Here is a 13,760-nt window from a genome sequence, read left to right as displayed (position 1 = left end):
TATTTAAATGTGATGCTGAAAATCCAGTGTTGAAGATATGTTGAAGATAGGACATGTAGAAGAGATTCTATTTCCAGAACTACTGTAAGCCAGTAAGGACTCCCAAAACATGTGCACATATGAAGCAAGAACATATGATCATACTGAGGGAGTGACTATCCAAAACAATTCTAGATTAATATGTCACACTCTCACAGTCCTTAGAATTTCATGAAATAAGAGTTAAGAGACTTGGGCAGCCCTGAAGACAGTATATGAAGAAATATATAGTACTGTATATCCAGTTCACTGAATACTTTTCTCCAGAGAGTTAAGCTCATATAAAGAACAGAACCTCCCTTAGAAATCATCAAATGAGACCTGGAATACAAATACCAAATACAAATATTCTGACATCCCTTGTATCTGGTCACATATACACACACAAAGATTACTGGCACCCTTGAAAAATATGAGAAAAAGGCTCTATAACAAACAACATAACAGGTAATAAGCCACATTGTATGCTGAAAATTAAAAGGACATTTTTATTAGTTTATACTAATACAATTGCTCAGAGAGCAAGGTTTTAAAAAGGATAAGTGTTAAAATGATTGGCACTCCAGGTTTTAGGATTTTGTATGATGTAAACCCTCCCTTCACAACGATAGAACTACTAGTTGTCTAGGACAGCAATTTGACGATGCGTCAATACAGAATCTTTCAGGGTCCTTCAGATCCTGAAAACAGTGGTGCCAATAATGTTGACACCTATCTTTTCAGGAATGAAGATGCGTAGAATGTGAACTTTTTTACTGAGTGATTGTATTAGTATAAAGAATATGAGCGTGGAATGCACAGAGCAAATTAGGTCAGAAAAGCCTTGCAGCAGCCAACCAATCGTCAGCCTCAGCAATGACATTGTCACACATTTCCATAATCAACCAAGCACAAACACATTTTTCATACCCATCTAATCACATGCACACATCACCAATGGAGCGCCATTTTTAAACAGTCAGACCTCTCCAGCCCCACCAATTGCCTGTGCTGCTTTAGCATGCTTCGCTTGCTACTGCACAGAATTGCGCTCACCCTCCACCACCCCACCTACCACCTGTTGTTGGGATCTGTATCTAGGTACTGCAGAGGTTTTTGGTATTTCTCATGTTCAGTAGGGGAGATGTATCGTGGTCCCAGTTTGACAGGGCAGTGCACTGTAGCATCTGAAACAGATCCATTCAGCGCCAAACCAACAAATGTACTTACATATTCATTAAAATATTTAATCTAAATATGTGAGTTGTCCAAACTGAAGTCATCTTCCTGTTTATTTACTGTTGTTGTTAAGTTCATACGTAGAAGCTTTTTTGATAATCTTCATCATGAGTGCTAATAAATTTAAAAGCACACCATAGGCCTGGATTAATTTCTACATTTTTTAACATTTGCCCTTAACTTCGACTCAGAAGGGTCAAGTTTTTCTTATGCACAGTTTGGCAAGCTATTGATCACCAGAATTATGGATTTTTTTGCAATGTAAAATGAAATGAACACTCATTTAATTGGACGAGAAAGTTAAGGACACATGTTGATTGATTCCAGGTTGCAGTCATTGCTTATATTATGCTGTAGTGGTTCCTTGCCAAGTAAATGCCAGAACCCATGACAAATGTTGAAAGGCACTGACTACGGTTCAAATAGCAGGCTTTGACAGGACAAGGCCTGCATTGGAGAATGCTCTAATACACTGGCAGACATATAGCCCACAGCACACAAATACTGGTACAGGGGAATTTAATTTACTTGATACATTGTATGTGTGTACCTCAAGGGGCCACTATAAAGTTAATTCAGAGTCCATAAGAAAATGTACCATATTCAAGTAGATGGAAGGAAAAGATTTATATACGTCTATGCATCTTAAAGTCGAGTTTTACATTAAATACATTAAATTATGTTAACATTAAATTAGTATTGGGCTTGAATACAGACATTCCAGACCTTGGCTGAAACAAAACTGCCAACTCTTTCAGGATGCAGGGATGCCATGTCATGATAATGAAGTCATGAGTAATCTAGCAATGCACTCATTTGTTTGCTCAGATCAACAAAGCAAAAAACTGATTGGCTACACCAACACATACTTTTCCAGATTTTACACAAATATATCAATCCATGCTTTTCACGAATCAAACTGATTTCATTTTCATTAATAACAATTATCTTATAATAAATTGTTAAACTGCTGACAATAGCCATGTTTTAATACCTAAAAGCTAAAAGGACAAAGTTACTGAGATTAGCAGACAATTAATCACAGAAAGCATAGTCAAATTAACAGAACATAAGGCTTTATCAATGAAGCATAGGCTGGGTAAAGTGCTAAAAGCCGCCCGACAGAAAACCGTAGGATAAAACATTTCTCCTCATTAATATTACAGTCACTGTCAGAGTCTATTTTTAATGGGACATATCTGCCACTAATCCATTTCCCAGTGGGAAACTTTAAACAAATTTCTACTGCTAATATTTCAAAACAGGCAATATTTCAATAATCTTACAGATTTTTTTTTATGTCAGCAGCACAAAAAGACTAATAGCGATGATTAGCTAAAGCTGTTAACTATCTTATGTCATATCGGCCCCACCTCGTGCACTGGGAATGACACGCCACTCAACGTTAAATCAGGCATTTATGAGATCATATGAAATGGCAATATTGTCAATGAAAACAATAAAAATGCATTTTTCTTTTCTATTTAGTATTTATTTGAACAAACACAAAATAACATTAGGCCTAATCAATACTAACACCTTTTTTCATACAGGTCTAATTGCACTGCAATGTTGCTGTAAGCTACATGATACTGTACCATGACCAAATAAACATCCCTCGTGACCTAAGTTTGGCTGGCTGACCCATAGTTTACACAGCACTGGCCAAAACAAGAACTTGCTAGCAAAGCAAGGGCATCAAGGACAATTATTTTAAGCAGTTTGGCAGAGTGCAGTTGGAATTATGTAGGATGCTTAAGCAGCCAAAACCGGGCTGCATTTTTGAAGCTCACTTCCTGGTCTTGTTGCTCACTAGCACCAATACAGTTACCTCCTGTACAGGTGTTTCTGCCACCCACTTCAATGTAAGTCAATGGAAACAATGCAATCAAAATACATAGTCAATCATTTTTTCCAACAAGAAAATGTAGTCACAATAGGTGATTTACTTCGTCCAATGTCTCCCCATGTGCTGATTAATTTGTGTGATTAATTGTGTCAAAGTAACTGCGTTATGTAGACAAGATTGCAATATTTTGTGGACGAATCAGGGACAGTGGTGAGTTACTATATCTCACATGCTTAATGGACGACCGAACTTCATGCCCTAATAAGAGTACACCTTTTGCCTACAGTGAAGTCTCTTACTCCAATTTGTACAACATGGCGGCATCCACAAACTGCACTTCCAGGGCTACAAAATTCTTTTCACCAAGCCCATGGGGGAGTCAATGGGTGATGTCACTGACTTGGTCCACATTTTTACCATATTTTGGGTCTCCTAACTCTCCATTGAAAATAAATTACTTCTGGCAAGAGGACCAGGGGAATATTGTGTTTAGTGTAAATCTGGGGTAACTCATAATGATTTCACAACCAAAAAGATATCTCCTGTGACCCAAATTTGGTTCACGACCCACAGTTCGTGCACCGCTGGCCTACGCAATTCCTTGCAGTCCTTCCCCACTTGGATTCCCTCAATCACCACTTCAAATGGCAACTGAGTTCTCAGTTGACTGAAAGTAAATAAGCGAAAGCTATATATGCAGTGTAGACACAAAAGTGAAAGGGAATCCCAGCAACGTAATATATCTTTGGAAAGTCCTGGAAACCAAGTGAATGATGGGAACTGAACTCACGTGCTTTGCATTGGCAGATGCGGCAGTCGTTCCGGTCTCTCTGGAAACCGTAGAAACAGTCCTTCTCCGTCAGGCTGCAGTTTTCCAAAGAGCCACAGGCAGGGGGCGCCATAGTAATGTAGGTGGGCTCTGGAGAAAGAAAACATTTTTTAAAAAACAGTTCCCAGTGGGGGAGTGAGTCAACCAAAGGAGAACAACTTCACACCCTTAATGGAAAATGTGGCCATTATCATGAATCTAAATCCACGCGCACAGCATCCCAGGCCATTTGACAAGGCCTGCCAATCTGTTTTCCCGAGACCTGTCACCTAGATATTAAATATAGCAATACTGAGAACTACACATAGATACATACATAGGTACTGCTGGGATAAAGGAAGAGAGAGAGTATGTTACAGTGTATGGAGCAAATAATGCCTCAAGGTCATATGATGTTTTTTTCAGCATTACTGGAGGGGGGAAAAAATCCAACAAAATTTTTTTTTGCTGAATTTTTTTCCCTTTCCAGTTATAGAAATGTTATAGAGCAAGATGTAAAAAGTGCCTTAATAATCACTAATATTAATAACGATATATTCACAGAATAATCACTACCATAAATTCAAAAAATGAAATTAAACCCACTGGCTGAAGCAATGATAAAACCCAATTCTCATTAAAAATTCAAAAATACAAAGGAGTTAGTCTGGGTACAAGGGAAATTATACACCTGGTGAAACACTGGCACACACTGTAATATTATTCTTAATATTAATTTATTTAATTAACGGACAAATTGTACTCTTCTGCCCCCATTACCTGTGTTGCTATTTGTGTTAAATACAAAAATATAATTCTGCGGTAAATAATACTGTAGTTTTAATAATACTACTGCAAATACTACTGTAACTATTACCTCTATTACTACAAGTACTACTACTACTACTAATAATAATAATAATAATAATTATAATAAAGGGGTAGCATTTATGACACAAAGCTTTCATGTGACATGAGGTACACTTGCCTCAACCACCAGCAGTAGTGTTTTCTGCTCAAATAGCTTTTAAAAGGTTATAAAGAGACAGTTCACACTAAACACACAGCTAACTAAGTGGTAATTCACACTCAGGATCATACTTTTCACTGAAAAATAAAACTAGAAATCTTGTATCCAAAGCTGCAGCCTTCTCTACAGATCAATTCCAGTCAAAGCATACATTCCGAACAACGGTTCCCTAAGACTGGCCCAGACCTTTAAATATCACAACTGCAAAGCTACCACAGGAATATTGAAGACCCAGGCTACTCACAACTCCAAGGCTACTACACCTGAAGACCCAGGCCAAGGGGATGGAGCAAGAGCAAACACCCATCGTATTCTTATGTGTTGGAGGGGGGGGGGGGGGCTCATAGTCCACATCTTGTCTGAATTTAGCAACACACATTTTTTCACCAAAGAGACACAGGCCAATGACAGCACAGCATTTTTCATCCCTTGCATCTGTGAGTCATGCCGTAATAACAGTCACAAACCCTCAGGGGGGTTCATACTCTAGGCCCTTTGTGTGCTTAATTACTCGCATTGTGTCCAGCAAAATATGAAATCACCTTGAGGAAACAAGGTCTAGTAACAAATAACAATTAGGGGGGAAAAAGCGTAATTCAAAGGCATGACTTTGAGGATGCTATATTAAGCGGAGGCAGAGCACAGACGTCAGCAATCTCATGCCTAAGGCGAGGGGATGGGGGTGGGGGGGGGGGGGCAGCCATGGTGGGTCGGGTGGCTGGTGTCTGGCCGGGCGCACCACCTTTTGGCTGTGTCAGAATCTTATGTCTTTCCCTATCCTCAGGGAATACCCAGCTGATGCGGCCGGACTCGGTCAAAGAGACTTTAGCATGTGTCCTCTCTAGCCGTCAGAAGGTTCTTTTTTCCCTGCTATCACAGTTGTCAAATTCACACTAGGGGGGGACTTCATTGTTGCATTCAGTTCAGTGTAGCAAGTGATCCCCCATCAAAAAACAATCAAACCAAAATGACAAAAACAAAACAAAACAAAAAAAAAAACTTTATAAAAAAAGGAAACAAACAAAAAACACCTAGTGAAAAAACAAAACAAACGTAGACAGACGAACGAGCAGAAGAAAACAGTAACCATAGGAAAATGCTGCGGCAGATTGATTAAGTAAGGATAACATAGTTTATATGGAAGTTAATAATACAGTACAGGGCCTGTTTAGACCTGAAATATAAATAAAAAAAACTCTGCAGCCTGGAATTTTAAGGAAATTTAGATTTAGTTGGCTGCTAAAATGGTACGTAAGTGGAGAGGAGTAAGATACAGAGGGAGCCTGAGGGTGTGACCCAAAACAAATCGCAAATACAAGCCCATTCATAGGAAGTTTCATTTGGCACCGTTTTATTCATTCAGCCTTGCTCTTTTAAAGTATTTATTTAGATTTGAGAACGATGACGTATGGGATATCTCAGTGTAAATGCAGGGAAAGCACACACTTGCGCTTTAATGTGATAATAAGTTTTCACAAGTGCTTTAATTTATTCAAAATTTTATTTATTTATTTATTTTTTATTAAAGCTACATCTGCTATTTAGATGTGTAAGATACAGAGTATTTTTTGTCCACTCCTGGGCACTCATGTGCTAAACCTGAGAAAATGTACATTGTCCAATATCAAGAATAAGTACATGCCCAAGGCTAGTCTGAATACCCATTTAAAAAGAAGCGGAACTTTGACTTGGAAAAAAAAAAAAACCCCGCTTAAGCTTCCAGTCTAAATAGAGCCCTGTGGGCAAAATCAGTTTCCATATGCTCAGGTAAGTTGCTTCTCTGGACGATATAATTTTCCCTATTTACAAATATGGGGTAGAGAAGCTTCCAGAATCGTTTGAATTCTGCTGGAAACACATCCAGGTGCCTTCCCATTTTCAATCCCAGAAGGGTCTGATGCAGTCTACTGAAAGACAATGGAAAATCAAGGTTTTTGCCTTTTTTATAATTTAGGAGATGGAAAACTGAAGCTGTTTAGACAGAATGGATGTCTTAATGGTAAGTTTCATTTCCTGGCACGTATACATTTGGACTAACACTAATTAAGGTGTCATTTATTTCATCTTGGTCGAAAATGACTTTTTCATTTTCATGACAGTTTATTCTAGATTTGTATTTGGTTGTTGCCCAAATTACGCAGTTTTTCTGCCAAATTCAAATAGCGCTTGGCAGAGTCTAACGTCAGCAAATGATGTTTCTTAGGCTACCATTATTTACTTAGGCTAACATAATTTATTTTGTGTAACCTGCAGATGCTTACTGAAGTGGTTTTTGTTGTGTACCCTGTTGTTACCGCCGACAGGCCTTGGGCATTGTAACTAATGTTGCCCTGGAGAACTGCTTCGGTAGCTTCACAAAGTAGAGAGGGAGAACATTACACTTCTAGAAACTTGCTCTGAATGAACACAATAAACGAATCTTCTCTTAGTAAGAGTTAAAGCACCAGCTGAACAGGGGGGCAGGCAGTGGTTTCCAGTAGGGGCTGTTGCTGACGGAAACGCTAAATCGTGACATCACTATTGTAATATTAGTTACTTGAATTGTGCTTGTTGAACTAGCAGGGAAGGGCTTGAACCTAGATAGTTTTCAATTACGTTTTAACTTCATGCACATGACCACATAACTGTACAAAACACACATAAATACTATATAAAGTTTGCACGAATGCAATACACGACGACGTTGTAAAATGTCTTCTTACTGTGAAGAGTCCCCAACTTGTTCACGTTTTTGTTTGCATTCTGGACAGATGTGACTGCAAACGAATCAAACTGGGTTACCCTTGCAACATTTGGGACACAAGCAATGGTGTGGTGCCATTTCTCAACTTCCCTTCACATTAATGCACAATTGCGTGTGTCCAGATATACGCTATGAACAATGCATGCTTAATTTATCCAATTTAAATTTAAGCGATAATACCGTGGATTGCGGTAGGATCATGTAAATCATGAAATATAGAATGTTTGATTGTGGTGGGCCATAATAATTGCAAAATGTCAGGATGCACAAATTAATTTGTCTTTAGTGCAGAAGCTAGCACAGCCATGGCCCTTGGAGACAAGTTTGAACCTAGCCAGAATGGGAGGCTTTTACAACATAATTACTTAAAATATAAATGATTAAAACTCCAGTTCAAGACTGTCTACTATCTACTGTAATTGTTTGGGCTACATGTAATTCAATTTGCTATTTTTGGAGTGTGATTAAAATGTTAAGAATCAGTGACCAACAAGGTATTTTCTATATCATAACTCTCATTATTACAGTAGGCCACTAACCAGCAGGGGGTGCTGCAGCACCCTCAGCACCCATACTTCCCGCACCTATGTACCTGGGCGGTTTTTAATTTTGCCTAGAGGTGAGATTGAGGAATTAACTGTGGTATGGTTTGATAGTGTGATAGGTTGGATATTATCTTCGAAGGGAAGGTTTGCTGCAGAGCTGTTGAGATATTAATCTGGGATAATGATTTATGCACAGAGGATTTGGAATAGTATGTACATTCTCTGTAGGGTTGTGGAAGCAGCAAAAGTGGCGTACACCTATTTCACTGATGTATCTGTTATACGAGACACTGGCTAGCCGAGGACCAGTAGATTTTGGGATAAAAGACTGATTTGTCAGATTGAAGTCATGCAGTATCTTTGCTTTGGGCAATGAGTTCACGTCTGAGAAGATGACATCACAGATGTTTGGGTTATCCTCACTGAGGCCATAAAGCAGAAAGGGATAGCTCACTTCAGGAGTCTTTTGATATCATATCAAATCTAACGTATGTTTTTGATGGGCACAGATAGGATATGTTAGATACCCTACACAAGTAAGGGTGTCCAGGCATTCAGGGAATTGTGATCCAAAGCAAGAGAGTACACTGCACGTAACTCTAAAAACGTTACATGAAGTGATGTTAAGATTACAGATGCTAGAAATATAAGCAGATTCATTTTGTACTTTTTGTTTTAAATTGGGCCGGTACTTCTTTCCATCTCAGTTCTCAATCAGCACAAGCTCTTGAATCTCAATGACCCATGTACTGTAGTAATGTTCATATAGGAAGCCATGCCACACTTTCTTTAAGCACACCTTGCACAGCCATAGGAAACCGTTTCAAACAAAAATAAATTCAAATAGATTTTTGGAAGAATAATCTGGTATTATGAACATGTTCAACCTCTGGAGACAAAACGTCATTGTACAAGCTGTTTTGGAATCACCTGAAGTGTATTTTCCCACTTCAGACCAGAAACCCCAGAATACCCCGATACCTGCCATTGCAAAGCCGAAACGTTGTCTGAAACTTTAGTAAGCGTCAAAATATACTTCATCACACACAAAAACTGAAATAATATTTTTTTAAATGCACAATTCCTTTATTCTAAAAAGTCTCTAGCATAGCATATGATTAATCAGCCTTCAGGATACACTGTAGATTTAAAAAATAAATGGATTTTCTTTCCTTATGACAGTAGCAACCCCTCTGAGTCACTGGATGCAAGTTTTAACAGATTTATAGAGTGTGTTTGTATATGAGAATAGTTCAGCTTGTTATGCTGAAATAGTTTTTGATGAAATATGATACTGATGTTCACATCCTACAAGCACTATGCTGACAAACGTATTTTATGTATGTCAAACTCCACCAGATCGCAATGTTTTTCCTGACATGATAGAGCTGTTACAAGCTCCAAAAATAAGATATTGAGGCAAAGTTGCTTTATTCTGGAAGAGCACTAAAATTGTCCCATAACAAGCCAAGGTCGCATGATGTGTGGGGAACCGTTCTGGAAAGTGAAATTGATTTTATCACATTAGTACAAAATTTGATCTTTTGCTGTTTGCATCAACTGTAGTCACTATATTTTCAACTGAAAACCCACAATAAAAAAAACATCTAAATACTGTTTAGAGGGATGCAGTGTGTCATAGCTAGTAGCCTCACTTGTTAGGTTTATAACCTTAGGATACTACACACCTGATAGTATCTGATACAGTGATGCAAGATTAATCTGGCCAATTTCCAGGATGTGACTTGCTAATAAATCAATTCAGCTAATAAACCAAAAGTTAGTTTTCCCTGATAAATCATTGTCTTGTAGGTGAGGCTCCAATTGGAGACACTGAATCAAGCAAACTCAAACACAAACCTGTAACACTGGATTTAAAAAAAATTGCTAGGGTCAATCGGACCGCAGTAGTTTTAGTAGAAACAAATCAGAATAGCTAACTTCCCTTTTCATAAGCTCTGGCAATGCGGTCAAAACTACTCTCAGTCACTAAAAACTCTAGTTTCCACCATGTCAGGTTTAAGGCAGGCCTACATTCACCAGCTAACTAAGACCAGACGTCCATGAAGGCAGGAAACAATGAGTTTCATGGGCTTAACTGGCCATGGTTGCTCGGGTCACCACTGAAATAATACCTCCTAGCATCATGTGGGGTGATTGCAGATCATTAGATGTCACTAGTGAAAGGTAGGTTATACCCCAAGCTAGCTTTTCTAATGTGCACTTGCAGTAAATACTGAGGAAAGGCATTATGAGTACGAGAAGGATAACAGTGAGTCATCTGAGTGAAGTTTGGTTCATTTCCATTAACAAAATTGGTGTTTAAGAAAGAAAATATCATCACATTTCAAAAACAGTGGTTATTTCTATTCGTCTCACACTTGAACATAACAGTCCTTTCTAAATTTAAGTTATTGACACACAACAGACGATAGAACACAGATACCTAAAAGATTATGAGATATGGCAGCCTGCAACATAATCAAATGTGTGACCACAGAGGAACTTCCAAATGCAAACTGAGCTCATATATTACCTTCAAATGTTCTAACAGTGACACATACTGTGTAAATCATATGACCAACTTCAACAATAGCTTAATTTCCTATTTGACATCTTGCAATGTGCACCTTAAAACCATTTTTAAAGTCAGCAAGTCTACATTTCAGCACACTGAATATGTGAAACACGCGGGATTTGAATGTTACTTGAGATGAACTGTTAATACATGGTTTAGCTGTGCTGTACCGCATTTGCTTCCTCTTCTCTCTTCTGGCTGCAGTCGGTCAGATCTGACTTAATTTCTCTGTTTCAAGCCAACTCATAAAAGATGAATTGAAGAGTGAAGGTGAGATCAAGGCCTTTCTTCACGTGATAAAATAACCTAGGGGCATTGCGGATTGTCCGTGTCCATTCAAGATGCAGTATACCACCTGAGGCTGTGGTTAAAAGTAGCCACAGTAACACCAGACCACCACCACCACCACCCCCCACCCCACCCCCTCAGGCTTTCTGAAGCTTTAATTGGACGCTTTGCAGTCTGACGAAAGTAAATACAAACCTTCTTATGAGGTGTAGTCAAAATTTTAAAGCTAATTTGGCATTTGTCAGTTTAGCTTGAGGTGAGATCTTGCTGCTAGCACTTAACCGGAATGCACGTATTTCAGCCTCGCTGCTGAGCGGACAGAGCCGCCTCAGTGCGCCACTGAGATGGTTTCTTCCGTCGCCGGATCGATACTGCACTCGCGTGATGAAGCCTACCATAATAATCCCCCGCTCAGGTCCGATAATCAGCCAGTGTGTCTGTCAACACAACCCCAGGACAGAAATGATGATGTATGTCATATACGTATGGTCACCTGGCACATAACATTTATGACTACATTAGGGCAAGATCGATTTATGGCAGATTGTTTTTTGCAAGGTACAGTATGTGAACGATTGAAAATGGGTGTTGGGTGTAATGATCATCCAAAGCCTATCCAGACATCATATCATAGCAGAAAAGAAGGGGAAAAAAAATATTGGATTGAAGTATCTAACAATCTAACAATCAAAGGTGGTTATGTTAAATGTTACTAAACCAATCCTTTGTAAGAGTATACAAAAAGAGTTAAGACTCTAGACCACCTCACAAAAAAACCCATAGAAGCTCTTGAAAAAATGTACAGGAACTGACAAGACTAACCCTGAATATGAAAGCACGATATAAAAGTTATGACGAGAGACTTAAGACATTTAATCTTTTTTTTAATCTGCGCAACAGGAGACCCAGGGTTGATTTGAGTATGGATTTAAAAAAAGGCTTCATAAAGCGGAGCTACTGTATTTCAATTTAAGTTCTGTCAGCAGTACAAATAGGCACAGGCAACAATGAGTTGACACTGGTTGACATTAAAGAAACTATTGAAGCATTTTTCTCCCCAGACAGAGAATTAGTGTATTGCGGTGAAACCAGTGGTGAAAGCGGACATCTTTATTCATACATGCTAGGCTTCAGTTAGATACAATCTAGATTCTAGGCCATAGGTGAATGATGGGTTGAGATGGACTAAATGGGCTGGTTGTGTAATGAAACCTCTTTAACCTTTGTTCTTATTTACCATTCTACGTTATGAGCTTTGTGTATGAACAGCCGCCGGACTGAGCCAGTTCGAATCGGGCTGAGAATCCAATCCGCTGCAGTCTAATCTCAAAAATCCCGGAAGAATGATCAGAATGCATGCCTGAGGTTGTTCCAGCAAGCATAAACAGGCTGCCGTAATCTCCGGACGTAATGTGGCAAACCGAAAATCTTATTGCATATTGGAAAGAAAATACAAAAAAGAACTGAAGTTCTGTGCTGAATTGATCAAAACTAAAATGTTTTCAATGAAGGTTTTCAGATATGGGTGATTTAATCTTGTCTGTGCATCTTATTCTATGCTGCCAATTAAATGGATTTATCCATTTACTTTTTTTTAAATGCAAAAAAACAATGGTGGCATTCGTCTGGTCTGAAGTGGACAATAATTCAAGAAACTAAGTCAGGAAAAGAATAAGTGTAACTTGTGTTATAACCTAACACCCAGTGGCCAGTACTGTCCATGGAATGTGCAGTACAGAAACGGAACCATTCAAAAGCAGACAAAAGCTCAAACAAAAAACTATTCAGACGGCAACAAAACACAAAACGAGTGAGGACGCGAAACAATTCAAACGAAAACAAAAAACAGTGAGAGTTCTGACACAAACCAAGTATGACCCCCCCCCCCCCAAAAAAACAACAACAAAAAAAAACAAAACAAAGAGTTTAGACAGAAAATGATTTAGACTGTGACTAAATCCCTTACCTTCGCACACAGGGCAACATTCTCCGGGCACCGTCACCGGGTTGATGCAGCTGTGCCCGCACGCGGCCGCGACGCAGCGCGCCTCCCCGCTCACGCACTGGCAGAAGGTGCAGTCATCCTCCCGCCAATGGTCCCCGTGCGCCAGGATCTGGCCGTTCACGTAGCAACCGGCGAAATTCAGCACAGGGTAGATGGGATCTGCGGCGAGCAGGCGAGAACGTGTTGGTGTAATTTTGGACATTTTGGTGTAAATCAACCATACTATAGCATGCTATCTCAAATGTTTTAAATGATTCGTCAATGAAAACTCACACTATCTGCAATACAAACAATGATCAACAAGTAGGGCCTCAATGTGTCACCATCCATAGTTTTCCTCAGGCCACCATTTTGTCCATCCATTGATCTTTACCTCTTACTATAAACACGCATTTCAGCATTAAAATCCGCACAATCACGTGGCTACTGGCCATATTTCTTAGCCCCCTTTTGTCATTGTTCTCACATCCTCAGAGCTGCTCACAGAACATCCTGATGCTTTTCGCAGCGGTGTCTCCGCAGCCCGAATGACTGAATCATCAGATATTGACGTACGATGTATCACACGTCCCGCGCTGCTGTCGGGCATCGTGAAACAGCCATCCACCCTCCGAATGCTTGATGTTTCCTAATGAGCATGTGTCACCCGCTCATGAT

The 13,760-nt window shown here is 39.3% G+C and overlaps 1 protein-coding gene across 2 annotated transcripts in view; it reads right to left on the bottom strand.

Moving 5' to 3' along the window:
* Nucleotides 1-13,760, bottom strand: part of crim1 (cysteine rich transmembrane BMP regulator 1 (chordin-like)) — a 124,165-nt gene that overhangs the window by 25,426 nt on the left and 84,979 nt on the right. For both annotated transcript variants that reach the window (XM_064332978.1, XM_064332988.1), the window contains 2 exons: nt 13,065-13,262; nt 3,897-4,025 (listed from right to left, as the gene is read on the bottom strand). In XM_064332978.1, the coding sequence (XP_064189048.1) occupies nt 3,897-4,025; nt 13,065-13,262 (327 nt within the window). The remainder of the gene's footprint in view (nt 1-3,896; nt 4,026-13,064; nt 13,263-13,760) is intronic.

The sequence above is a fragment of the Anguilla rostrata genome, chromosome 1 (genome assembly GCF_018555375.3).
Source record: "Anguilla rostrata isolate EN2019 chromosome 1, ASM1855537v3, whole genome shotgun sequence".
Classification (NCBI taxonomy): Eukaryota; Metazoa; Chordata; class Actinopteri; order Anguilliformes; family Anguillidae; genus Anguilla; species Anguilla rostrata.
Note: the sequence above shows the minus strand (reverse complement) of the source record. Positions and strands in the feature narration are given on the sequence as shown.